The sequence below is a fragment of the Pinus tabuliformis genome, chromosome 1_2, assembly GCF_031772625.1.
Source record: "Pinus tabuliformis cultivar Carrire ecotype Pingquan chromosome 1_2, CPIR1, whole genome shotgun sequence".
NCBI classification, from domain to species: Eukaryota; Viridiplantae; Streptophyta; class Pinopsida; order Pinales; family Pinaceae; genus Pinus; species Pinus tabuliformis.
The window spans coordinates 264,745,477-264,770,805 of record NC_142298.1 but is presented as its reverse complement, the minus strand read 5'-3'; the positions used below and the strand labels follow the sequence as shown (position 1 = coordinate 264,770,805).

The following is a 25,329-nucleotide window of genomic DNA, read 5'->3' as shown; positions in this document are numbered from 1 at the left end:
TCTACCTCTTTTGTTATTATCCTTCTTGAGCTTAGGACAGTCTCTTTTGTAATGCCCATACTCTGACATCCATATGATTGAACCTTAGCCCGGGTCTTCTTTTTTTGAGGACCAAATTTCTTAGTCTTTCCTCTTCTCTTTGCAATAGTAGCATATGCTTGATTTTGCTCACTGGATCCACATCAGTTTTTGCCTTTTGTCCAGTTTCTTCGATTTTTCATAAAGACCATAGATCTTGAAATGGAGTAGCTTCTTTCTTCCCATAAATGCTTGAAGTAAAGTTACCCCATTCCTTTGGTAGTGCATTTTGTACTACAATGGTCATCTCCTTGTTATGCATCATTTCTCCCAGATCTTGAAGTTGATCCCTTATTTCAGATATCCTCACAAAGTATGAGGCTATCCCTTCTTCTTTTAATATCCTTAGCTTGTAGAGTTCTTGCCTTAGAGAAATAACTTCTCCTGTAGTGCTTATAGAAAACAACTCTACCAATTTGTCATATATTTCTTTTGAGGTGTCGAGTTTAGATACATATGGAATGAGGGGATCCTTGATGGATTCTATGAGAATTGTTTGAGCCCTCACTTCCCCTTTCATAAACTTTGCAAGTGCTTGAGCATCTTCTTTCGCTTGTTTGGTGATAGAGCCTTTTACATGATCCATCACCTCATTTTCAATGAGATTTAGATGGGGCCTCTTCTTCCATGCAAGATAGTTTGAAGCCCCAACCAATTTGTTGCTTTCCTTGCAAAAAGACATTTTGATAGATTTAGACATAAATATACTTACTTGTGAATATGCTTGTTCCACTTGTTGCCTCCTTTAATTTTGATGATGATATAGTTAATAGAGAGCTTCTCCTTGATGAAGATAATTCTCTTCAAGAATGATTCTTGACCCTACAAAGAGGGAGATCACTTTAGATCCTTTGATGGTGACATCCTTGTTGATGATGATCAATGATGACTTCTTGATGCTTCTTGGATGTGATCTTCTACAATGGTAAGGTCCTTGCTTCAATGAGAGGAAATTGCCTTAGAACTTCTGAAGATGATGACAACATCCTTGATCTTTCGTAGGGTCTTTGTGGTCCTTTTTATGACTTGAGGATCCCTTCTTCATTCTAGGGTTTTGATACTTCTTTGTAGATCTTGACTCCAAGATGATCTTAGATTTGCTTTGATGTCTTTCTCCAGATTTGATCCTTGAGTGTTCCTTGATAAGATGCCCTTCCTTGAATTTGATACCATAGCTCTGAAATCATGTTGAGAAATCTAGGGCATCAAGATTAGGTGATTTCTCTTCTTTTGATAACAACTTCTGAATGCTTTTTACTTCTTAAGATTAGGATCTTCTCTTTACTTAGGTTATTATTATGTTCTTTTTCATCAAACAACTACCAATGCATAAACAATAAAGAGACAAGAGACATAGAATGTAGGTGCCTAGCCAAGGCCAAAACCTCTCCAACTTGAGAGGAAAACCCAAACAAATTCTTCTTCTTATAGAGACTTCAAATGACGAATACCAAGACCAAGACCCTTGACCTATTTGCCACTCCAAGACCAAGACAGAAAGTTTCCTCCTCTTCCTTGAGTCAATGATAGTTAAACTGTTAACTGCTTCATCTTTCTCGGCTATCCTTTTTATTTCAGTTCCTTGGTTCAACATTGCAATTCTCGACCCTATTTCAGAAACCCTAGTTGAGGTATATGAGAGAGAAACACCTTGATTCCATTTGCTCTAGAGGGAGACCTTCTCTCCTTCAACTTGGCTTGAGAATCACTTTGTTTCTCTCCCAAAACTGCCCTCTCACTATGACTGTGGTATCTCGGTCCTTCCTGCAGTAGGTAACCTGTAATCTCGCATGTGTAGTGTTGAAAATTGTAACTAGGTTCGGTCTTCATAATGACATGTAAATATGATTTTATGAAATAAGATGTAAATAAAGAAAAATGAAATTATTTTATTGACTTGCTTCATGGGTTTCATGAGCAAGGGTTTTTGTTTTTGAGTCAAGACTCCAATTGAGAGTCTTTAGGATTTATTTGTCATCTAGTCATAAAATGTAAGAGTCATTGTCATGTAAATGAAGTCATGTTACACTTTGTAAAAGGTCAATATTATCTATGTAAAGTATCCTCCAAGAACTTGTCACCAAACCTCTTCAAGTTGGCCTACAAACGATAAGGAAGCTGCTAGATCAAGTTGGCCTAACTCCAGCTATCAAGTCGGCCTAAAGGGCAACGAAGGAGGTGTATATATAGCCTAACTCATCCTCCATTTGAAGACAAGAAACTCGACTTACTTGAGATAAGAAGAAGTGCGAAGATAGGGTAAAAAGGAAGAGCGAAGAAGGAGCTGAAAGAGGAGTACGAAAGAAAGAAAAGCGAAGTTTCTTTTGGGCTATACGAAGACAAGAAGGGTTTCTTCTGGGACAACGAAGTTTCTTCTGGGCAGCAGAATCTTTTGGGACAACGAAATTTCTTTTGGGCAGCAGAATCTTTTGGGGCAGTGCGAAGTCTGGGCAGCAAAATCTTCTAGGAAGTGCGAAGTTAGGGAAGCTAGAGAAAGACCCTTCTGGGAGGTCGAAGTAAATACCTAGAGACTGAGATTCTCTAGGGAAGCCGAGGAGAAGCAGTAAGAAGGATAGAGACCAAGTTTCTCTAGAAGAAGCTGAGGAAAGCAGTGTGAGAAAGGCAGAACGAAGGAAGAGGCAGAGTATCAAGGTTGGTGACAAGGTTCTTGGAAGGATACTAGAGTCAAGGGTCTATGTAATGGTCTTGGTACTTATCAATTGAAGATCTAGAAGAAGAATTTTGATTGGGTTTTCCTCTCAAGAGGTGAGAGGTTTTGGCCTTGGCTGGAGAAGCCTATATACTGTGTCACTTGTCTCTTTTGTTATTGCATATTGGTAATTGTCTTGATGAAAGAACACATTAATAAGCTAATGAAGAATTGATTATAAGATTAAGAAGAAAAGAGAATCACAAGCAATTATCAAGAAGAGAAATTGTTATTTATTGAATGCCCTAAATTTCTCAACATGTAGAAGAGTTTAGCCCTAAAACAGATCCAAATGAACGCGGTTATCTTGCTATGTATTCGCTTGATGATAAGACTTCTCCTTTTGTGATCTTCACACCTTTTCTCACTCAGATTGCCTTGATTGAAAATTTGTTATCCAAATGAAAGCCAAATTGCCTTATTTATAGTGATCTGCCCATCAATTAAGCCGACATCTCTTAGAGCCAAGGCCGACATGCCTTTCTAGAGATATCTTTAGGCCGACTTGAAGAAGGTGCTTGAGCTTGGTCTTGGACGGTTTCTTAATGACTCATTTACATATGTAAAATGCCCAAAAAGGGTCTTCCATACATGACATTGATTGAATAGACTTTTATGACCTGATGACTCATCCTAAAGGCTCACAATGGGAACCTTGACTAAAATAAAATTCTTGATCATGAAACCCATGATTCAAGTATTACAAATTTTTGTCTTTTATTTTTTCTTCTTTACATCAATTACATAAAATCATAATTACACATGTCATTATGAAGATTGAACCTAGTTACACTTTTCAACAAGAGGGCCAAATCGAGTCGCTGTGAGGGAAAATAATTTTCCTAGTGCTTTTCAGTGGAGATAAATTGCCGGAGGATTGCCAGTTGGGCATCCAGTTGTAATTCTCTATATTTGCTACATAATAATAAAATCCTCATCTGTTGCACCGGATTTCCCTTCAGAGTTTTTCCAAGGACAATTGTCCAAAAATAATGGTGTCATTATTTTGTGTGTGTGCATCTATTTCTTAGTTCTGTATATTATTTCCATAGTGTAATTTTATTGTGAAGAATTACAGTGTGAATTATTCGCTATTTGTCGTAATAATTATTATAGAAGACAAATAAACTGTTAAAGTTAGGAGAATAATATCCCGTTGTTGTAGTTCAAGGAATTTTCACATTTCTCTTTCTCACTTGCTCTAATCAAGGTCTTCCACCCTTGACCTTGCTCTTTTTGATTCCATATAACCAAGATTGATAAAGACAACAGTATTTTGTGTGTCAATCTTTTAGAAATAAAATATTTCTTCTTTTAATGTTTTATAGAGTAAAATAGGGTTAGCTTACAACAAAATCTTTATTAAATAGCATAAAATACCTTACACATCAGAGTCTTAGGGTTAGGATTTGCATCTCCTAAATTTAAAAAAGAAATATTTCTTTTTGAATGCATTTTTCAGCCACCCATTTAGGGCGGACATCTAGGGTTTAACATTGATTTTGTGCATTTTGCCATTGAAAATTTATTTGTAATGTTTTCCTTTGTTTTCTCATTAAATAGCCTTTGATTATTTATTGTTTATCATTAATTATAGGCTTTTTTGCTATTGATGTCATAAATTTTACTTGCTGTAAATTGTCCTTATTCTAAACCCTAATTTATAATAGCAATAATTAAATTTAAGGTAGCATGTGTTTGGAATCTATTTGAGCATCTGCAGGACTAAAACAGCCCTTTAGACTTAGCCATAGGTTCTTTGAACTCGCTACGTCATCTCCCCAAGGCCCTACCTTATTGTCTAAGTCATAGATTTTGCATGCTGTAAATTGTTTTTATTCTAAGCCTTAAGTTATAACATCATAGCATATGGTTGGAATCTATTCGAGCATCTCCAAAACCAAAATAACCCTCTCAATTTAGCCATAGGTTCTTTGAACTCACTACCTCATCTCACTCAGGGTTCTATCTTATTGAATATTATTATGGGGTGTCTATTTAGTAGAATCCTTGGAAGGTATTTAGCTTGAAATTTTTTGGGTTACTTAATATTCGAAATCTGTCAAGGAAATCTCTCTTTTAGGGATAATATCCATCCACAGAACAAAATGGGAATAGTTACTAATGTGACAATGGTGGTTGATTCCATTGTTGCTCTTGATCTAGGAAACTACTGATGCTTTGCACTAAGGTGCTAGATTTTGTGGTAACATGTCTAACATGTATGATTTTTATATCTATATAATCACAAATTAAAATGACCTCGTTGAAAATGATCTTATGTGATTAGTATCTCCAAGAACTACCAGGTCCCAATCTCATGAAGAGTCTACAAGAACTAACTCGATATAAAGGCCTTGAGATCTTTTTTTGCATTGCAAATTTGATACCTTAATATAAGAATCTGGACATAATGATTACTTCATGCATGCTTTATTTACCATTGATGAATGCTTTCTCTTGGAAAAATTAGAGTTAAGTTAGTATAGCTAGGTTTGCTGCCTGTTTGTTTCACAATGAGTTGAAAATCGAATGCCATGAACGGCCACAGTTAATGCTTTTCCTTGAGCACAGTAGCTAGGTTTATTGTGTAATTCATATTGGCCAGGAGCTGTAATTGAAAATTCAAATCCAAAGTTGGAAGTTATAAATAGCCATATACATGTTTTTTTCTCGATTAAAGTTCTGGCTCACGTTTTGGAGTATATCAATAGTTTTGTAGGTAAAGTTATCCTCCAGGAAGTCCAACATTGGTTGTATTTGTTACATAAATGAAATCCAACTTCTTTACACAAATTTATACCACGTAATTTACGACCTGTGAAGTGTATTCTTATTTGTTGATGCAGGTGGGAGAAATAAGAACCACAAGGAAAGGCAAGTTTGCAGTGGATCTTATTCGGTATATATGAAGTTTTTGAATTAAATAATAGAATAAAATATCTGATAATAACTTTGGCATTAGAAGTTAATGCATACGATATTTTCACTTAGAGCAATTGAAGCTCAAAAGGAATATTGCAAAACAAACAATCTGAAAATCTTACAAATGTTTCATGCTCATGTTAACAAAAGTTGAGTAAGTTTTGTTTTTCAAGGGACTGTTACAATGGATAAATTGGAGGGCTGGCTTTGCTAAATTTTTTACTGCAAATCAATGTAACGGATTCTATATAATGTCTAGAAGCATGATTTCCAATTTACTTTTTATCAAAAATTAAAACACTTATTAAGGTCTTTAATACTTATACTAGGTTTTAATATGAAGCAGTGTTGAACATATAGGTATCGGCAAAATATCGGCGAGGGCCTTGAAAACATCTTATTGGCAATATCAGCAAAAATATCGGCAAAATATCAGAAAATATCGTCAAACATAAAAAATTATTTTTTTTCCAGATTTTTAAACATAATTGATATTTTCAAAATATGATGATATTTAGCCAATATTTTCAAAATATGGTGCGATATTTTGAAAATATGGTGCGATATTTTGAAAATACGCGATATTTTGAAAATATTGCAATAGTTTCAAAATGGAAAATATCGTGATATTTACTTGCCGATATATTGTTTCGCCGAAAATATCGCGATATTTTCAAATATCACCATATTATCAACACTTATGAAATAAAATCATGAAATGCTATGAAATTATGATCTTGACTACGAAATTTTGAACAATTTTGACATTTTTTTGGCAAATATTTTATTTTTTTTAATCCGCAGGCAATGGGGGGGAAGATTGAGTATTTATCTCCCCCATCCATGCTTAAATAATTCCCATTTCTTCCACGAAAATGTTTGAAACATGACCCTAATATTAATAACCACATTAATATTAGTGATTTTAATATTGTGATATTTATAGTTTTAAACTGAAGTATAAATTCATGATTGACATCGTGTGCACATTTATGGAGGAACCACAAAAGTATTCATTCCTAATTGCATTATTAATTACATTTAATGTTTTTTTTTGAAGGGATTGGGTTCCAAAAACACAAGGATCAAACCCAAAGAAGAAGTCCAATTAGACTCTTCCTTGTTTGGTTTGGAATAATCCTATGAGTTAAGATTTGACAACCTATACAATGGGATTCATGATTTTTTTTGGGCGGTTTAGTTATTTTCCTAGATTTTGTTTATTTACATACAAAAAGGAGAGAGAACAATCTACTCTAATAGAATACTGTATTCTAGGATAACCCACTACAACTACATATAATAAATGAAATTTAATTGAAATAATGGTAAATGAATCTTAGAAATAGTTTAGTTAGAAGTAAACTAACTTGATGAATCACATTAACATCTAACACTGAAATGAAAGAATCATGCCTGATATACAAAAAAAAATGGTGATATACCATCCATTAAATCATAAATATTTAGAGAAATTTTGAAATAATTCATTCATGCAATGGAAGGATAATATAGGTCTCATATATTTTTTTTTAACTAAAAGTGTCAAACATATTAACTTGTGCATAGAATAATCCATAACAACATCCAATCCACAGAGAGATTCAACAAACTCTTAGCTCTTGTAGAGCTTTTGAATTAACGTTTGAAGTGATTCTCTAGTTACATTTTAGAAATTTTATGTATCATCCAAAGCCCTTTCTTAGAGAATGACTAGTAGTTATTATCATTACATTAATTAAAAATAGTATATTTAGCATACATACAAAAACTAAGAAAATGCTAACAATTGTTTGAGTCAAGATGATTTGGGTGATTTGTGTGTTTCTGGCTTCACTTGTCTACAATCCAAGGTAACCCATTGAATGAATAGGTCCTCACACTTTTGATTGTAGGGGAGCTTGTGTTGATCCATCAATACACTCAAGTTCTCTTTACTCTATTTGTAGCATGATTGTAATTTTTTTATTATTATCTTTGGCATCCATTGCTCTGGTCTATTAGCCACTTTGATTTCATTGACCATGAATTTCTAGATGTATTCTAGTTCAATCGAATTTATTTGGTTGATGTCTTCTTGGCAATTGTAGATAATGTTATTGAATCCCACTGCTACCTCCTCAACTAGTCAAAAGTCATCAAATGTCCGAAACACATGAAAGTGGAGTTCAACCATCGCTTTGTTGACTTTCTCCCATGTCTTGTGACAAATAGACCATTCTTCATCCATTTGCATTGTTGGTTCTTCAACAAGGTCTACCTAGTATTGTGTGGCTACTTGAATCTTGTTCAAGTTGTCATTTGTTAAGATATTGATGCCATGGTGGATTTCTTTGATAAATTTAGTATGGCTCAAAACTCTTGCACCCTTCTCTTTCCATTAGAGTACCTCTTTGAGTGCCTCAAGTAGCTAGAGGATTTCTTCTTGGAAATCCACTATTTGCAACAAAAATGTGTCTTGAAGTTCTTGGCACTTGTGGTGCCCTTCCAACAAATCTCCAACAAAATTGTTAGTGCCTCCAACTCCCTTATAGTACTGGACTTGATGTTGGAGTGATGCTAATTGCTTTCTTATGTTTTCTAATTCCTTCTCCTCTTCCTTTACTTTTATCTAATGAGGCATGAGATAAGGAAATATCAATTGATACTAATTCATTCATATGGGCCTTCTTTGCATTTGAATATGATCTCTTATGATGTGTAAAGCATGCCACTATCTTTCGTTTCCTCTTTGTTCATCAAATGATTATTTATCTTTTTTGGTCATAACCAATATATTCCAAATCTGCAACCTCATCAACTGATTAGTGAATCGATTGTTCTCCCCAAGACAAGACATTCTACAAATTACTAGGAGTGTGAACATGTTCTATCACTGTCTCTTGAGTTTTATTAGTTTCTCAAGTTTCTTGAGAGGTTTATTCCTAAGTGGAAACTTGTTCTCATGTGGAGGCCTTCTCTTCTACATTCTTTTGATCTTGTGTTGCTTTTTGAGTGTTTTGAGGCCATGGACCTCCTGAGTGTCTTACAATTTGATGATATCATTAGTAGGGGCTTGAGTAACATCCTCTACCTTTTCATCAATGGGTTTTACGTTATCCCCTTTTGGATCAGAGTTTTTCTTTGTAGTATCTTTTGCAGTCCCCACTAGAACCTTGGCCTCAATTGATCCTTGAGCCAAAATGTCATAGTCACTGGGGCTTTCATTTTCTTTAAGAGTGTTGTTATTTATTGTGTCTTCTTCTTGAGTTAGGTCAATAACATCTTGCATATTGATGGGCTTGGCATATATTTGAGACATTTCTTGTTCTAACCTTTTTCTTCTTCTTGTCTTTTCAACTTTTTTAATTGTTCTTTCTGAGTTTTCTTTTCCGATGCCTTATTTTGTTGCTAACAAACACCTTTGCTAGCTTTATCTCGCCCTCTAAATCTTGCTTAATCTTTACTTCATTCTCCTTACTTCTTCACTCTAGCACCTCCCTTTTTCTCTGTTGTGTTGTTGCTTCTAGCCTTTGCTTGTTGGGTAGTTCCTAAGCAATCTCTTCCTCTTTCTTCTTCCTTAATTCTTTCGTTTCCTTGTGTCGTAACTCTAGCTCCTAAAGGATCTCATCCAATGTATCTTGAATAGCCTTTTGTTTAGCTTATTTTCTTAGGCATGCTTCCCCTATGTGTATAACTTCTTTATCCTTGCTAGAAGTAGTCCCCTAGTTTATTAGTTCAATTTGATCATTAGTGATAAGACCCAAGAACAATAACGTTTGCGTTGGCTTTCCTTATTGCAACCTCTTGCTAGTCTTGCACATTTTTTGGGAAAATATCTTCATGCCATTTTTGATGGGAGTAAGGCCAATTAAGTGACACATGTTCAACATGTTTGGGAACTAACCCTTTGGGATCATGCCTCCCAAACCTCTCGTTTATGAATCTATACTCTAAATGTAGTTTTCCTTCATGTTTGGCTTGTTTGATGTCCTTGACAAAATAATATATGATGTGAAAGTTACGTGGCATTAATATCATTTTTTGTCTTTTGTCAATGTGTTGTTGAACCCTTGAATAATGATTTGACAACATATCTCACCAATCACCAATCTACTCGTGATGTAGTTAGGTAAGAGGCAGGGTGGGTTGGTTGCTCAAGATAAGTATTATGTATTTGTCCAAGAATTTTCTGTGCTTGTTTAACCTAGGGAATTCTTGTCTAAAAATAAGATTATATAAAGGCACTATAATGAAAAACAAAGTAAAGAATATGATCTCTTAGATTGGTTTTCCCACAAGAAGTTGAAGAAAACATGGACATGGGAGGTCTGAGACCTTCCCGCTCAGCGACATTCCAATAAAAGCATTCTTTGTATATCACATAAGTAGGAAGCCATGTGAAAAGTAGACATTGCACCTTGTTCAATGGTATGTTCTTGTTTACTCCTAATGCTGAGTTGCTTGGTCCCCAATTGAACATCTTTCCTTGCATGGCTATAGTGCAGACCAATGGTATCAATGTTTCTAAGAACCGGGAACAATCTTTTTCTCCATATGATATACACAATAGAATTATGAGGTACATGTAGAGCTCTCTTAAGTTTGTTGCAGTGTATCATCCACTAGACTTGTTGAAGAATCTTTTGTCTTCCTTCCACCACTTGGCCAAAATTTTTCTACTATCATATTTCTAGCAGAAGGCAACCAAAGACTCTTTTTTCGACAACTCCTTAGCATCATGGAATTTATAATAGCTAGTCCTCTCATATGGAAGGAAATTCACAATGCATTCTCCCTTTTAATTAAGACCACATAATTTTCACAAGTAGTGTGTTTAATAATCCTCTTTATCACCTTGATGTAGGGAAACTTCGATACTTTCATTGTGGCCAAGTGTAATCTAGAATTTTTGATGAACCAAAAAATGTGGTTGTCTACCACTTGGGGTCAGGGTCACTATGAGGTGTTAACTCAAGTTATTCTTAATTCTTGAACTTGGTGAAAATTCATTTCACCTTGGTATTTGTACTGGTTTACTAGTGTTGGGATTGATATCTCCATATAGAGGTATTTGCGTAGATAACTTTCTCAAGGGTAGCAAAATGATTGTTTCAGGACCCTTTATTCATTGTGATTCTTCCTTCTATACTTACACTAGGCTAGATGTTTCCATTAGTTTGTTGTCCGTCATTATCTATTTCTTTGGAAATATTTGGAGTTGAGTTTTCCTAGGAGGCAATTTACCCACAACCATTGAATTTTAAGATAATTAAGTGGTAGCTGCTAGTAAGAATGTAATTTAACCAAAGAAAATGTGGAAATTGTGAATTTTACCAAAAAATGAGTTTATTTGATGTTACTACGGTTGAGATTAAGGATGCTTGTCGGAAATAGAATGAGAAAGCAAGATGCAATTCATCTGGTACAGTGGATACCCTAATTGCATAACACTTTTACATGCAAGGGAGTAAAATTGTGTTAAAATTGGCAACTAGAGCAAAACTCCATGTGGGTCATCTTATTTATGGCAGCTGATATTTTTCTTGGATCCCTCTCATCGAGAGGTGTAGGATTGATCTAAATATCATCCGATTCTGATAAGTATTCATGGAGTTATGAATTTATTTGCGTTATATGACAATTCGTCAAGGTCGGCGAGCAAACAAATAAACCCCACTTGTGCTCAACGTTTTAGTATAAATAGAGGTGGCCTTCAAGTCATTTCAACACACTTGGGGTCTCTTCCTCTCTCTACTTGTCTTTGGATTTTAGTAGGATGAGAGATCCTAAGGAATAACATTGCCTTGATCTAGAGGGCAAGAAGCCGGAACTGCTAGAAAAAGCCGAAAAAGCCAGAAATGTCGGAAAAGCCAGAATTGTTGGAAAAGCCAGAAAACTGGAACTGCCCGGACTACTGGAACTGCCGGGAATAATCGGAACTGCCAAAATTGCCGGGAAATGCCGAAAGAGCCGGAGCATTTGTCTCCAAAGGAGAGCAACATGCAAGGGACAACTAACTAACATTGGGACAATTGTATGGTACTTAGCAGCAAATACACCAAGCATGCAATGTTACATCTAGCATGCAAGGGACAACTAGCATGCAACAACAAGCATGCTAGGGACAACAAGCAAGCAAGGGACAACAAGCAAGCAAGGTGCAACCAACACATAGGTCAGGATGGCAACATGGTGCAGCAATGGCACATAATGCATACATTGATGGGTACAGTTATGAATAATGAAGCTTGATGAGACGTAGCATAGTGATGATGGGTGCAGCGTGGTGCAACGCGGTGAGGTGTAGCATGATGATGAAATGCAGCACAATGATAGGTGAAGGAGTCGCCTTGGAGAATTAGTTGAAGCAGCATGTCTTCAACTAATCTCATGTATCATCTTCTTAGAGATGATCTATGCTCTTATCTAGATAAGTCAAAGTGTTGACTTCTGTTGTAAATGTACTATCTCTCTCTCTGTTGAACTATTGAAGAACATATAAGAAGAATTGATCAATGGTTTCCCCACATTGGGGTTTGTCCCTGGCTAGTGCCACATCTTGTGTCCTCTTGTCTTGGCTTGTCTTCTGTGATTTATGTTTATGTTCTATCTGCAGTTTACTTTAATGCTGATGTGATTGCTAATCTAGAAAAGGTATTGAGCTAACTGTGAAAATTGAAATAAATTGCTCTAAGCATAGAACATACCTAAAGTTAACATGGTATCAACGCTGAGGTGAAGACAATGCCCAAGCAAGAGTGAAAGAGAAATCACCGAAGACAGTTGGGAAAGGACAAAAGGATCAGTGGATTCCTCATCCCTCTTCAAATTCACTGAGGGTGAAGTCGAAGCAGAGAATATTATCAGAATGACACAACAGAAGTTTCTGATGGCCTACCTAAAGATCACTTCATTGGAAGTCCAGATCTAAGGGTGGAAGGGAAGGCAGATGCCTTGGTTGCAATAAGTTCGACCATTATGCGAAGGAGTGTTTGAATGGCAGAGACACATCTCTTGATGAAGATAACAATCATTCCAGGGACATCTTCAATGATCAAAGGAATGATAGGTAATGCAGGTCATCAAGGAAATGGCCAACTCTTCAAAGAAAGCAAGGAACCCTAGGTATGAAGAATCAAATGTTGTTTTTGACAAGATAAAGAAGCGTTATCTTATATTGGCCCTCTCCTTTAGATTCTTTGGGAATCTGGCTTATTGATTGTAGTGCTTCAAGGCACTTCATCGGATAGAAGGGTGCACTCTCTAATTTGGTAGAGATGGAAACAATCGTGGCATTATACTTGGAGCCGATGCCACTTATCTTGGAAAGGATGTAGGGAATGTTACCCCTCAATTGAATGAGGGTAACTCGATTCATTTATAGAATCTCTTTTATGTACCTGATCGCAAGAAGAACCTAGTGTCCATTTCGGCAATGGAAGTCAAAGGTTACAGGGTGGCACTCATCGATGGAAAGGTACGTGTTAAAAAATAGAATTTTCAAAGATACTTTTTCTCATGGGTTTACGGTTCGTATCAAGTTGCAGGATGGTCCATTGGGGATCATGTCAATTGACATGTCGCATCTATAACACTGGAGGTCTACCTACGTGGGCCCTACCCGATGTGAGTTAGATGGTGATAGGGATTCCTAAATTCAAAAAGAGCATGAAAGTACATGTCTGAGATGTACCTAAGGAAAATCTTACAAGGGGACCATTCCCCTCATGTAGCAGGTCCAGAGGTTTGGAACAACCCGAGGGGTTTGAGATTCATGATCAGGAATCTCACATATGCAGGTGGAAGAAAGCCCTCTATGGGTTGAAGAAAAATTCCCCAGACGTAGTATGAGAGTATTGATCGCTGTAAGATGAAGCTAAGATTCACTAAGAGTGAAGCTGATCCAAACCATTTTTTGAAGGTTGTGGATGATAGACCTCTCATACCAGCGCCTTTTGAGGACAACCTATTTCAAACAGGTGTAGACCCTCTCACTTGCAGAAGTAAGAGGGAGTTGGATTCTAGATGTGGAATGGTAAACTGCAAGCCCTTGACTACCTCGAGGATCTTAACTTTAAGAAGTTATATGGTAGTGATGTCGGACTAGATTTGGGAAATGCCTCTGAGTTTCATAAACTCATTCGCGTTGATGTTCTTGGTGAACTTCCGTTCGGACATATGTTTTGCAGTTAGCATGGTGAGCTCATATTTGGTTGAGCCTCACTGGATTGGTGCCAAGAATTTTCTGAGATATCTTTGGGGCACAATCTCTCATGGATTGAGATACATTGTCGGAAATATGAAACTACATGATTATTCGAATGTTGACTAGGCAAACAATGTGGAGGATCACTAGAGCACTTCTCAGTGCTGGTTCTCTTTAGATTTTGCTTCGATATCATGGATGCGCAGGAAGCAGAAGTTGGTTGCTATAAGCACCGCCGAGACTGAATACATAGCTACGAGTATGATCTCGTGTGAAGCTGCATGGTTGCAGAAGCTCTTAAGTGAGCTATTTGTACACATGATCAATACCACTGTGATTCTTTGTGACAACTAAAGGGGGGATTCGATTATTGAGGAATCCCGTATTTGATGATTGCTCCAGCAGATAGACATCAGATACTGCTTTATCTGCGATATGGTAAGTCGATGAGCGAGGAGGCTCCATCACATTGAGACTGATGTACAGGTCGTAGACATTTTGTCAAAGCCCCGAGGAAAGGTCAAATCTGTGACTTTCTCGAACGACTTGGAGTCATTGAGAGACCTTCTTATAAGGGTCCTGCATGTTGCATGCATTGAGCTCTGGGAGCTCTGGGGGGCTTGGGGTACTCATTGGAGAAACATACAACCACAGGGCGACTCACCCTCCCCTGGTGGTGCGCTATGAACAGGATGATTAGTTCTTCCATGGACCAGGATGATTAGTTCTCCCGTGGCAACTATGGAACATGATGATTAGTTCTCCTGTGGGCCGGGATAATTATTTCTCTTGTGGCAACTGTGGAACTGGATGCTTAGTTCTCCTGTGGGCCGGGATGACTAGTTCTCCCGTGGCAACTGTGGAACAGGATGATTAGTTCCCCTGTGGGCCAGGATGATTTGTTCTCCGTGGAAACTGTGGAACAGGATGATGAGTTCTCCTGTGGGCCAGGATGATTTATTCTCCATGGCGACTGTGGAACAGGATGATTAGTTCTCCTGTGGGCCAGGATGATTAGTTCTACGTGGCATCCACTAACAAGATGATTCGTTCTCCTGTGGACAGGATGATTAGTTCTCCTGTTGAGGCATCCTACCCATGCAGTCTAGGACTCATGGGAAGTACCTCTCATCTGATCAATGAGCAGGGAAATGAGGATAGGGACCATAGTAGTACTATCGATGGATGCATCGCTGTATCTATCGTACTCCCTATGCTAGGATGACCTCCATTGATCTGGGATCAGTATGAGTGGTTTGAGACATCTCTTGTGATATTGATCTGGGATCAATAACACTGACTTCGGTCAGTAAGAGTGATGTGACACACTCTCTTCAGATGAAACTGACTTCGTGTCAGTAGAGAATGGTATGAGACATTCTCGATCAATTCTTATTCTTCATGGTTTAGCAGAGCAGAGCTCAGCAGATCAGAGCAGAGCAGAGCAGTGCAGGGCATTGATGGCAGAGATAGTACAATCGGACATATGGATCAACGGATGGAGTTCTCCCTAGTTGAGAGGGAGTGTTAAAATTGGCAACTAGGGCAAAACTCCAGGTGGGTCATCTTATTTATGGCAGTTGATATTTTTCTTGGATGCCTCTCATCGAGAGGTGTAGGATTGATCTAAAGATCATCCAATTCCAATAAGCATTCATGGAGTTATGAATTTATTTGTGTTATAAGATAATTCATCAAGGTCGGCCAACAACCAAATAAACCCCACTTGTGCTCAATGTTTATTATAAATAGAGGTGGCCTTCAAGTCATTTCAACACACTTGGAATCTCTTCCTCTCTCTACTTGTCTTTGGGTTTTAGTAGGAGGAGAGATCCTAAGGAATAACGTTGCCCTGATTCAGAGTGCAGAAAGCCAGAATTGCCAAAAAGTCAGAACTACCGGAAAAGCCGGAACTGCCGGAAAAGCTGAAAAAGTCGGAACTGTCGGAAAAGCCGGAAAAGCCGGAACTGCCGGAAAAGCCGGAACTGCCGGAAAAGCCGGAACTGCCAGAAAAGCTGGAAAAGCCAGGAAAGTCGGAAATGCCGAAACTGCCGGAAAAGCTGAAATTGCCGGAAAAGTCGGAAAAGCCGGAACTGCTGGGACCGCCGGAACTGCCGGGACTGCCGGAACTGCCAAGAACAGCCGGAACTACCGGAATTGCCGGGAACAGCCGGAACTGCTAGCACTGCCAGAACAACTGAAGCAGCATGCAAGGGACAACTAACTAACATTGGGACAGTTGTATGGTACTTAGCAGCAAATACACCAAGCATGCAATGTTATAGCTAGCATGCAAGGGACAACTAGCATGCAACAACAAGCATGCTAAGGACAACAAGCATGCTAGGGGCAACAAGCAAGCAAGGTGCAACCAACACATAGGTCAAGATGGCAACATGGTGCAGCAATGGCAGATAATGCAGTACAATGATGGGTACAGTTATGATTAATGAAGCGTGATGAGATGCAACATAGTGATGATGCGTGCAACATGGTGCAACGCGGTGAGGTGTAGCATGATGATGAAATGTAGCACAACGATAGGTGAAGGAGTCACCTTGGAGAATTAGTTGAAGCAGCATGTCTTCAACTGATCTCATGTATCATCTTTTTAGAGATGATCTATGCTCTTATCTAGATAAGTCAAAGTGTTTACTTCTGTTGTAAACGTACTATCTCTCTCTCTGTTGAAATATTGAAGAACATATAAGAAGAATTGATCAATGGTTTCCCCACATTGGGGTTTGTCCCTGGTTAGCGCCACATCTTGTGTTCTTTTGTCTTGGCTTGTCTTCTGTGATTTATGTTTATGTTCTATCTGTAGTTTACTTTAATGCTGATGTGATTGCTAATCTGGAAAATATATTGAGCTAACTATGAAAATTGAAATAAATTGCTCTAAGCATAGAGCATACCTAAAATTAACAAATTGTCATTCAAATGTCTAACAATGTGGATTACTTTGTCATTTGGGTGTGAATTTAAGATGAGAGGGAGACATATGGAAGCAGACTGTTATCAAATCTTGATCATAACAATCCTCTTTGTGATTTTGTGCAGCTTACATGTAAACTCACACATCTATTTTCCATTAATGGTTGACCTAATATCAGGGAGTAAATGGAACTTTGCCTTAACCATTTTGAAAATATTTCTTTGGTGCACTTTAATATGCCCATTAGTGTTTGGGGGAAAGGTAGGCGTTTTCACTTTTTTGGCACGTTTGGGTGAATGCATCACAATATACTTTGGGTAATATTCTTGTGAAGGCTTGGGACAATTTATACAGTTCATCAAACTTTAGTCAATTTTGTGGGTTGAGTTATGAAAAAAATGGACAATTTCATCGATTGCCAACCATTGATGTTTAATAGAAAGCTTGGGATTGAAAATATTTTGGACAAATAGATGACGAAATCAAGTGTAAAAAACGATGATGTAGATAATTCCATTTGCAAAAAATGATGAGAAAATTTTTGTGGTTGATGATGTAGACTATATAGAAATATGATGTAAGAAAGTCTATGTGGTGGCATTGATGGATGAGGTTTAATCTTTTTTTATAGCATGGATGGCTAGGATGTCCTGTCAGCACTTTGGTAGAATGTTCATTGAAAATTGATAGAATCCTTGAAGTTTTTCATTGTAGCACCTAAAGGGTTTCCCCAAACGCTCATAGCTTCTTTGGTGATTAGTGGAATCTTTGGGGTTTTGATTATTTCATCCAAAATATTTTGCCAAATGTTGATGGCTTCATTTGCCTTCAATGGAATCTTTATGGATTTGGTCATTAACTTCATCAGTTCTTTAAGTTTTGGAATTTTCTTCCTTGATTGTTTTTGGTTTTTTTCCTTTTTCTTTTTCTCAAGCGAGGTGTGATCCTCTTGGGTTTTCTAAGATTTTTGAAGTTCAAAATCCAAGAAACATAAGTGAATCCCAAAAAACTACTAAAAGAAAAGAATATGCTTCCTAGAGAAAAGAAGTACGGCGATGTTAAAAATTTGACAAAAGATGGTGGCACCCTAGAATTTGAAAAATATGATGTCTTGATTACTCAACAAATGGCGGTTCACTTGATAAAACCAACATCTTTGATTGTATCTTGAAAATACTTATCTTTATTTTAGGTGAAGTATCTTGGTGTGGGATCCAAGCTCATGATTTATTCATCAGTCCAAATATGTATTACTCAAAGTAACTAACTACCTTAGCATGGGGTATGCTGCAACTATCCAACCTTGGAATCATTTTACATAGAACTAATATCACCAAAGATAGACCTCATAGAAACTTACTCTAGATAAGGTGGTATTTATTTGTAACCTTTAGCTATATTAATGACCTTTTTAGCGTTTCCATGTTGCCAACAAGCATATATAGCCTTGATGGAGTTACCCTGACATCATAGACCTTGTTTCGCTACTAGCAAGCATCCATAGCCCCAATGAAGATATCTATATTTTCTGATTAATAACATGTATTTCTCCTTTCTCACTATTTTTTTTCTTCGAAATAATAGTAAGTGGATCATATGTTGCAACCCTAAGGATGATATATGTTATTGAAATGGTTAGCATATGCCTATGTTTTGAAGTTTCACCAAGTCCTTAAGATAGCACATGTCACTTATTGGCCTTCTTTTAGTTAGAAATGTCATACACTCTCATTCAATAATCCCTTCTTGAGACTTCACCTTCATAGATAATACAAACAATTGTTCTTAAATCTTACATATAAGGAACTATGTATATCTTTTGACCTCAAATATTGTATGAAGATACCCACCTCACTTTCATCATTGAACAAATATGGGAAGATCAATTTCTGTAATAGCTAAATTTGGAAATCTCAACATTAACAAATAATTCAAAAGAAAAAGAAAACAAGTGTAGAACCTAAAAGAAAGAACTAAAAATACAACAATGGATAACGACAAGAATGAAAAGGCAAAAGTTTTATGGTACAAGGCTATTTATTTGAAGCAATGAGGTGAAATATCTTTTGAGGGCTAGTTCATCTTCCAGGCTTTGTAATGGATATGTGCTAGCCCCAATTTGCTAAGCTCTATGGTAGGGACCAAGCCATAGGTTTTGAAATTTTGAGTATTTATCTTTGGCTTCATTGGCTTTGTCTCACTTTAGCACCAATTCACCTATTTCAAAGTATTTATCACTAAACTCATGTTTATTGAACTGCCATTTGACTAATAGCTGGTGAGAGGTGAATTTCTTCTTATCTTTCTTCCTTTTTCCCTCTAGCATAATAATTTATTTCCGCATAGAGGAGAGGGGTTGGCCTGTTGAGATTTGGAAGAATTGTAGGGATGGAAGGTAAATTTTTGTGTTTAATTTTCAAGTGCAATAGATACAAGCACAATATTTCTGAGATACTAGTAACTACTTCCAATGATATATATCTTCTTTTAACAATTCCAGTTTATGATTAAGCAATTACACTTCAAAAATTCAAGCAAATACCATAAAGATAGTAGAGATCACAATTTACAAAGAGAACACGAGATTACCTCGGGAAAACCCAACAACTTTCTTTTTAGAGAAATTTTTTAGTTCAACAAGAGATACATCTAATGTAGCTAGTCAATTATGAGGTCAAACTGACCAATAAAGCTTATGGTCAAATTGGGTCCACAACCCTCAAGTCAAGCTATTAAATTGCCTTGCAACGTGGCCTTGTAACTCGAACCTGCAACTTCGGCCTTGCAACTCAACCTGCAATTCGACCTTGCAATTTCGGCCTTGCAACTCTGTTTGCCTAGAAATTACTACCCAAAATTCACATGTGCGAGGCCTAGAGAAAGAAACACGAGCTAAAGAGAGAGAGGGATCTTCATCCTGCTTGTCCTTCACTTGGATTCCCAAAATCTTCTTTCTTGTGTGAGGTTGAATGGTACCTTTGTGAAGGAGGTTGAATTCCATTAGTGTTATGCCTTCACGAATGGGTGTCTCTTCATTGGGACCGGTTGGAAAATTCAATGTGGTTGTCATTAATTCAAATTGTCATTAACCTTAATAATTGCATGTGAACTTTATTTATCTTCTTATGTTTCCTTATTATACCTTCTTCATCAAACAATTATCAAGAACAAAAATAATAAAGATAGTGGACACATAAATTAGGCTACAATCCAGGGCAAAACCTCTCTAAAGGGAAAACCTAGAAAATCTCTTCTCTTTTTATAGTGTCTGCTTCAAATGAGACAATTAAGACCAAAAAACCCTAGACCAAGTCCTCCTCTAACACCAAGTCAGCCCTCCAAAGAGAATTTCCGATTAGGTCAAAGTCAAATCAAGTCGATCATAAACAAACCCTTCTAGAACTGCACCTGCAACAAAATATTAACCCCCCCTATAATAGAATTTTGGACCTGCAGTTACTTCAGAAATTCCGGCCCCTGTAGCTACTCTAGAAACTTGCACGTGTGAGAGAAAATGCCCAAAAAATTGACTTATTTTCCTTGCTAGGGTTTACTCCTTGATTTCTTGTCCTTCGCTCTTCCTTTTCGTCCTCCTTATTGCAAATCGAACTTGAGATGATGAAGTTCCAAATGAGTTTGAAGATGTCTCTATATATAGCCTTTCTAAGAGGTCGAATAGCCCCTCTTTAGGTCGACTTGTCTCTTCCAGGGCCGACTTATGCTTTTGAGGTTTCGAGGACCTTCTAAACTCAAAATAAATTATTTTTCAAGATGCATTTTCCCCTGAAGGGTCTTATAATCATGATGTTGAATCTCTTGACTCATGACAATAAATCCTATGATCTAAAAATCCCTAGAAGCACGAAGAACATGCTTTTACCTAGAAGACCATCAATAATAAGCATGAAACCCATTCTTTAAAATGATAACTTTTTCTTTTTCTTCTTTTGTTTGTTACATAAGATACATATTGAAATGAGTATAATAACAATTATGAAGACCAAAATTAGTTACATTTCCAACACTCCCTCTTAACTAGGGAGGTATTCATAATTATATAATTGGAACAACAACATTCTCAGACTGAAGAGTTCTCATGAAAAGAGTTAGATTGATAAGCCAACTGTAAGCATCAACATTATGATCAACACTGTCTTTGAGGCCTAACTAGATAAGCTCATCTTCATTCAAGAGAATTATGTTGGGAAGCTTTACATGTGATATTGTATTTTAGGCACATACCCCATCCATATTTTCACAAGGTATGTTCTTTTAGGACCATTAAGGGAATTTTGAGGTCTAAAATGGGCCTCCTAAGGAAATTATAAAATAATAGTGGAAATAATAAAATAAGATTAGATTAAATCATCAAATTTTAGAGGGGAAAAAGACAACAATTTTTTCAAATTGTATTTTCAACTTATCTCCCTATGGGTGTACTCAAATTTCGAGCGGAAACACTCATTGGATACAAAATTTGATTCCTCATCCAAGGAATACCCATGTTGCATACTTTCGATGGTCACCTTTTTTCATGTATTTCTCATTTTCGTATAGTAGGGTCCATCGAAAGTATGCAATATGGGCACTCCTTGGATGAAGAATTAAAATTTTCATCCAACGAGTACTGCCACTCAAAATTTGAGTAAAAACTTAGGTAGATAAGTTGAAAATATGAGTTGAAAAAGTAGTTTTATTATTTCTTAATCTTTGTACTTTTTTACTCCAAAAATGGTGAATCATCCCCCATGGTTGACATCACCATCTTGAATCCTATTGGTTCTTATAAAGTTTATTTTGGTTGTGAATTTTTCTTAGGAGACCCATTTTAGACCTCAAAATTCCCCTAATGTATCCTTATCATGGATTTCCAAACCTAAATCCTCAAAGAATATTAGTCCTCTTTGACTACTCTTATCTTGGACACCTGCCTCAAAGAGCGTTTGTCCCTTTCATTTCTTAGATGCTTTACCCTCTGTTAATTTTTCGTAGGGCTATATTGTTCTTTGCTTAGATAATTGCATTTATTCATTAACACATTAATCTCACCCAATATCATCATTACATTATTCAGAATTTTATCATTATTCATCAACATATGAAACTATTTAGAAAAAACAACATCATTATCATCAATGCAACGAAACATAAAGGAATAATAGAAGTAAATAATGCACACATAGAGACACCATAATTGGTCCGAGGCTAGGGAAAAACCCACTATGGGGAAAACCCTTGAAAATTCTTCTTAGATCGTCATCAAAAAAGAGTACAATGATCCAAATCTTCGTATATGCAACTAACTAGTAAAACAACTATGACACCATGAAATGAACCTAATCATGATGATACTCAAACCCTGATTTTGAGGAGTGTAATGTACTGTCACTGTCTGTAGTCAATTGTTGAACACTGCTGTCACTGAGCAGAGTCTTCATAATACTAAAATTTCATTTTTTAGTCCCGGATGCACAGAGGAGGAGTTGTGCGAGCGACTATGGTAGTCTTAGACGCTCCCTGGTGAACTGTATGAGTGTGTCTAGGGACCAAACTACCCGATCTGCTCCAGAAACCCTAGATGCTCCCTTCAGGCTTAGGTTTGAGCGTCTGAGACTTCCCAGACGCACCCTTTACCACTCTGTGCGTGCGTTTAGGGACCAAAATTTCGGATCTGCTCCAAAAACCCAACCACTCCCTTTAGGCTTATGTGCGAGCATATGAGACTTCCCAAACACACCCTTGACCACTCTGTGCATGCGTCTGGGGTCGAAAATGCTTAGTTATGTGCATGCGTCCGAGAAACAAAAACCCTAGATCCGTGCGAGCTTCAACCCTGTAGTTCAAACCAAGACAATAGAAGAGAAGAGAAGATGGCTTGATCAAATGTGTCCAAATGAGCTTGAGGTCTCTTCTATTTATAGGCTTCCATGAGGGTCCACTTAATGTTGAGGCCAACCTGTCCAATTGTACATGTGCTTAGGGCCGACCTATTCCAATATACATGAGTGGATAAAATAAATTCAAAAACCAACTTTTGCTTGTTCAAATGTGGTGATATTTAGGTCGATTTTAGTCCTCTCGAAAAGAGGAATTTGTTGCAATTATTATGTTCATCATATGAGATTTCCAAAGTGGAATTTGACCACAGTTGCATAAATTTAACCCTCCCTCTCAACTTGGGATAATTCCACCTGTCGATATCTATTCATCGATCAATATGCCATTCTAGTGTCATCACGTATCGTCATTGATCATCTCTGACATGTAGTCATCGTGCCATGACCATCTCAAGTATCTCATCATCACAAAACATAAATGTACATCTCAACCTATCCCTTGCTTATTCATTTTTATCTCTTGATTGTTTATACTCATATGCTGAACATTCTCGAATCTAAAAGAAGAAGTTGTCATCGGACGATGGTCCAAAAAATTTGTCAGTGGGATACTAGGAATCTCATCATCAATTATCATCCGAGAGCATATCATTAGGAAGCACGTCTCCACCTACAAACCAATGACAATGAGGAAGGTCCTATTGGACACTCTCACCTCGTGTCCATGACAGTGGGGAAGGTCCTACAGGACACTCTCACCCCATGTTGAGCAATAGGATATCTAAACACATGGGGGAACACATCTCAACCTTGGGATCACATCGGGGAGATCAATCTCAACCTGGAACCACATAGAGTTATCTCAACCCATCCTATTGCCTATTGATCTTCCCATCGATGACCCTGCATAGTCATGTGGTAGAACACTTGCATCATAATCGACTTGGGTTGTACACTCCAAGTACACTCTCAACTCGTTGGCCAAATGGGGAGCGGTATTTCCAACAAGCCCTGCTTGTGGGTATGATTCCAACTAGGGTATACTCTACAAAGACCAGACATGGGAGCAAAATTCTCTGACCCTATGAAGATAGGGGAGAAGCATCTTCAACCATATGGGTAACATATATGGATCATACCATATTTTCTAGAGTTCCCTCAACCCCATGAGTCCTCTATCTCAATTCCTCTCCCTAGTTGCTCAAACAGGGAGGAAGAGTTGGCTTAGTGTCCTCAATCAACACTACTGTTATCTGCTTGTCTCAATAACAGTTTTTTCCTATTCATACATGACATCAAATCAAATATTATGTTATATCATAAATAATCATATAAATCACAAAAGGATACCATAATCATCCTTCCTCTCAAGGAGGTGTCAATCACAAGCCTAAGCTTGTCTCTGACAGTTGCACTGACTCAATATATGAAAGTATCTCAGTCCAAACTATATATATGGGATTCTCTGTCATCACAATGTGTCCATGTCATATTCAGTTCCTGATCAAATGGATTTATAAGGAGCTTCTACATTCTGCCTCGCAGCTAGCCATGTTAGCAACATCATACTCAATATCGGTCGTGCTATGGACCTCTCATCCAAGATATCATGTCGGATCTCATACTAAAGCAATATCCAAATGTGTTCATCAACAATAATATAAAATGTCAAAAATACATCCATGCAGTCACACTTCATAAAAAAAATATCTTAGATCAAGAATTGATCATCTTATGCGGATATCTCAAAGGATGCTCGGTGGAAACTCAATGTGAATGAAGCAGCTCAATCATGAACTCATTCAGGGGCTATGAACATCATATATATGGACGGGTGTTCAAAAATGGAACATCAATGCTTCAATCAACTTTTGTATGCCATGTCAAGTCCAACAACATATTGAACTTCAAATCAAAGTGTCCAAGGATTTTCATTTCCATTATTCAAAAACATTTTTCAATAGCTTTGCAATATATAATTTCTTTCCCAAATTCCATAAATCAATTCATCATGCCATGATACATCATTTCTAGCTTAAGAAGCCATCTCCCTTACTTAGATCATTAGAGTATCATCATCTATCAAGAGTAGACCATCAGTATATAAAACCAAAACCATAATCAAAATCAAAGCGATAGCTTGGAATTCATGATCTTGACTTCATCAAATAACTGTCAAATATGGACATATCTGCATTGGGGAGCTTGCTGCATGCAATTATCTTTGCAGACATAATTCCTTACTAAGCCAACATAGTCAAACGTACATAAATCAATGTTGTACCATCACATCAACAAGGTCAGCTCCTCAAAGTTTAGAAGCCAGATCAAAACTACAATATCAATTATTTCAACCAAGTGATACGTAGAGCTCATATAAGGTCTTGACTTCATTTATTATCATGCCAACAAATTTTTCATCTATCATGCAATACCAATCCAAACTTCATCAAGTCATTCTCATAATCATAATACAAGTCATTTCTGTCACTAGATATGCAAGTTCCATCTTCATACTGAATCATAACTGTCAATTGTGCAAGGAACAAGGAGGCCAATACCAAACCATTTTTGAATACCTATATAAGTCATTGGAAGTCATTATGCTCATATAAGGAGAATCATCAATGTTCAAGTCAAATAATTAATCATCAAA

General features: G+C 37.1%; 1 protein-coding gene across 4 annotated transcripts in view; it reads left to right on the top strand.

Moving 5' to 3' along the window:
- LOC149205368 (uncharacterized) overlaps positions 1–5,942 on the top strand; it is a 260,188-nt gene extending 254,246 nt beyond the window's left edge. For all 4 annotated transcript variants that reach the window (XM_089393456.1, XM_089393457.1, XM_089393455.1 and 1 more), the window contains one exon: positions 5,638–5,942. In XM_089393456.1, the coding sequence (XP_089249582.1) occupies positions 5,638–5,700 (63 nt within the window). In that variant the 3' untranslated portion in view covers positions 5,701–5,942. The remainder of the gene's footprint in view (positions 1–5,637) is intronic.
- Positions 5,943–25,329: the final 19,387 nt, after the last annotated feature.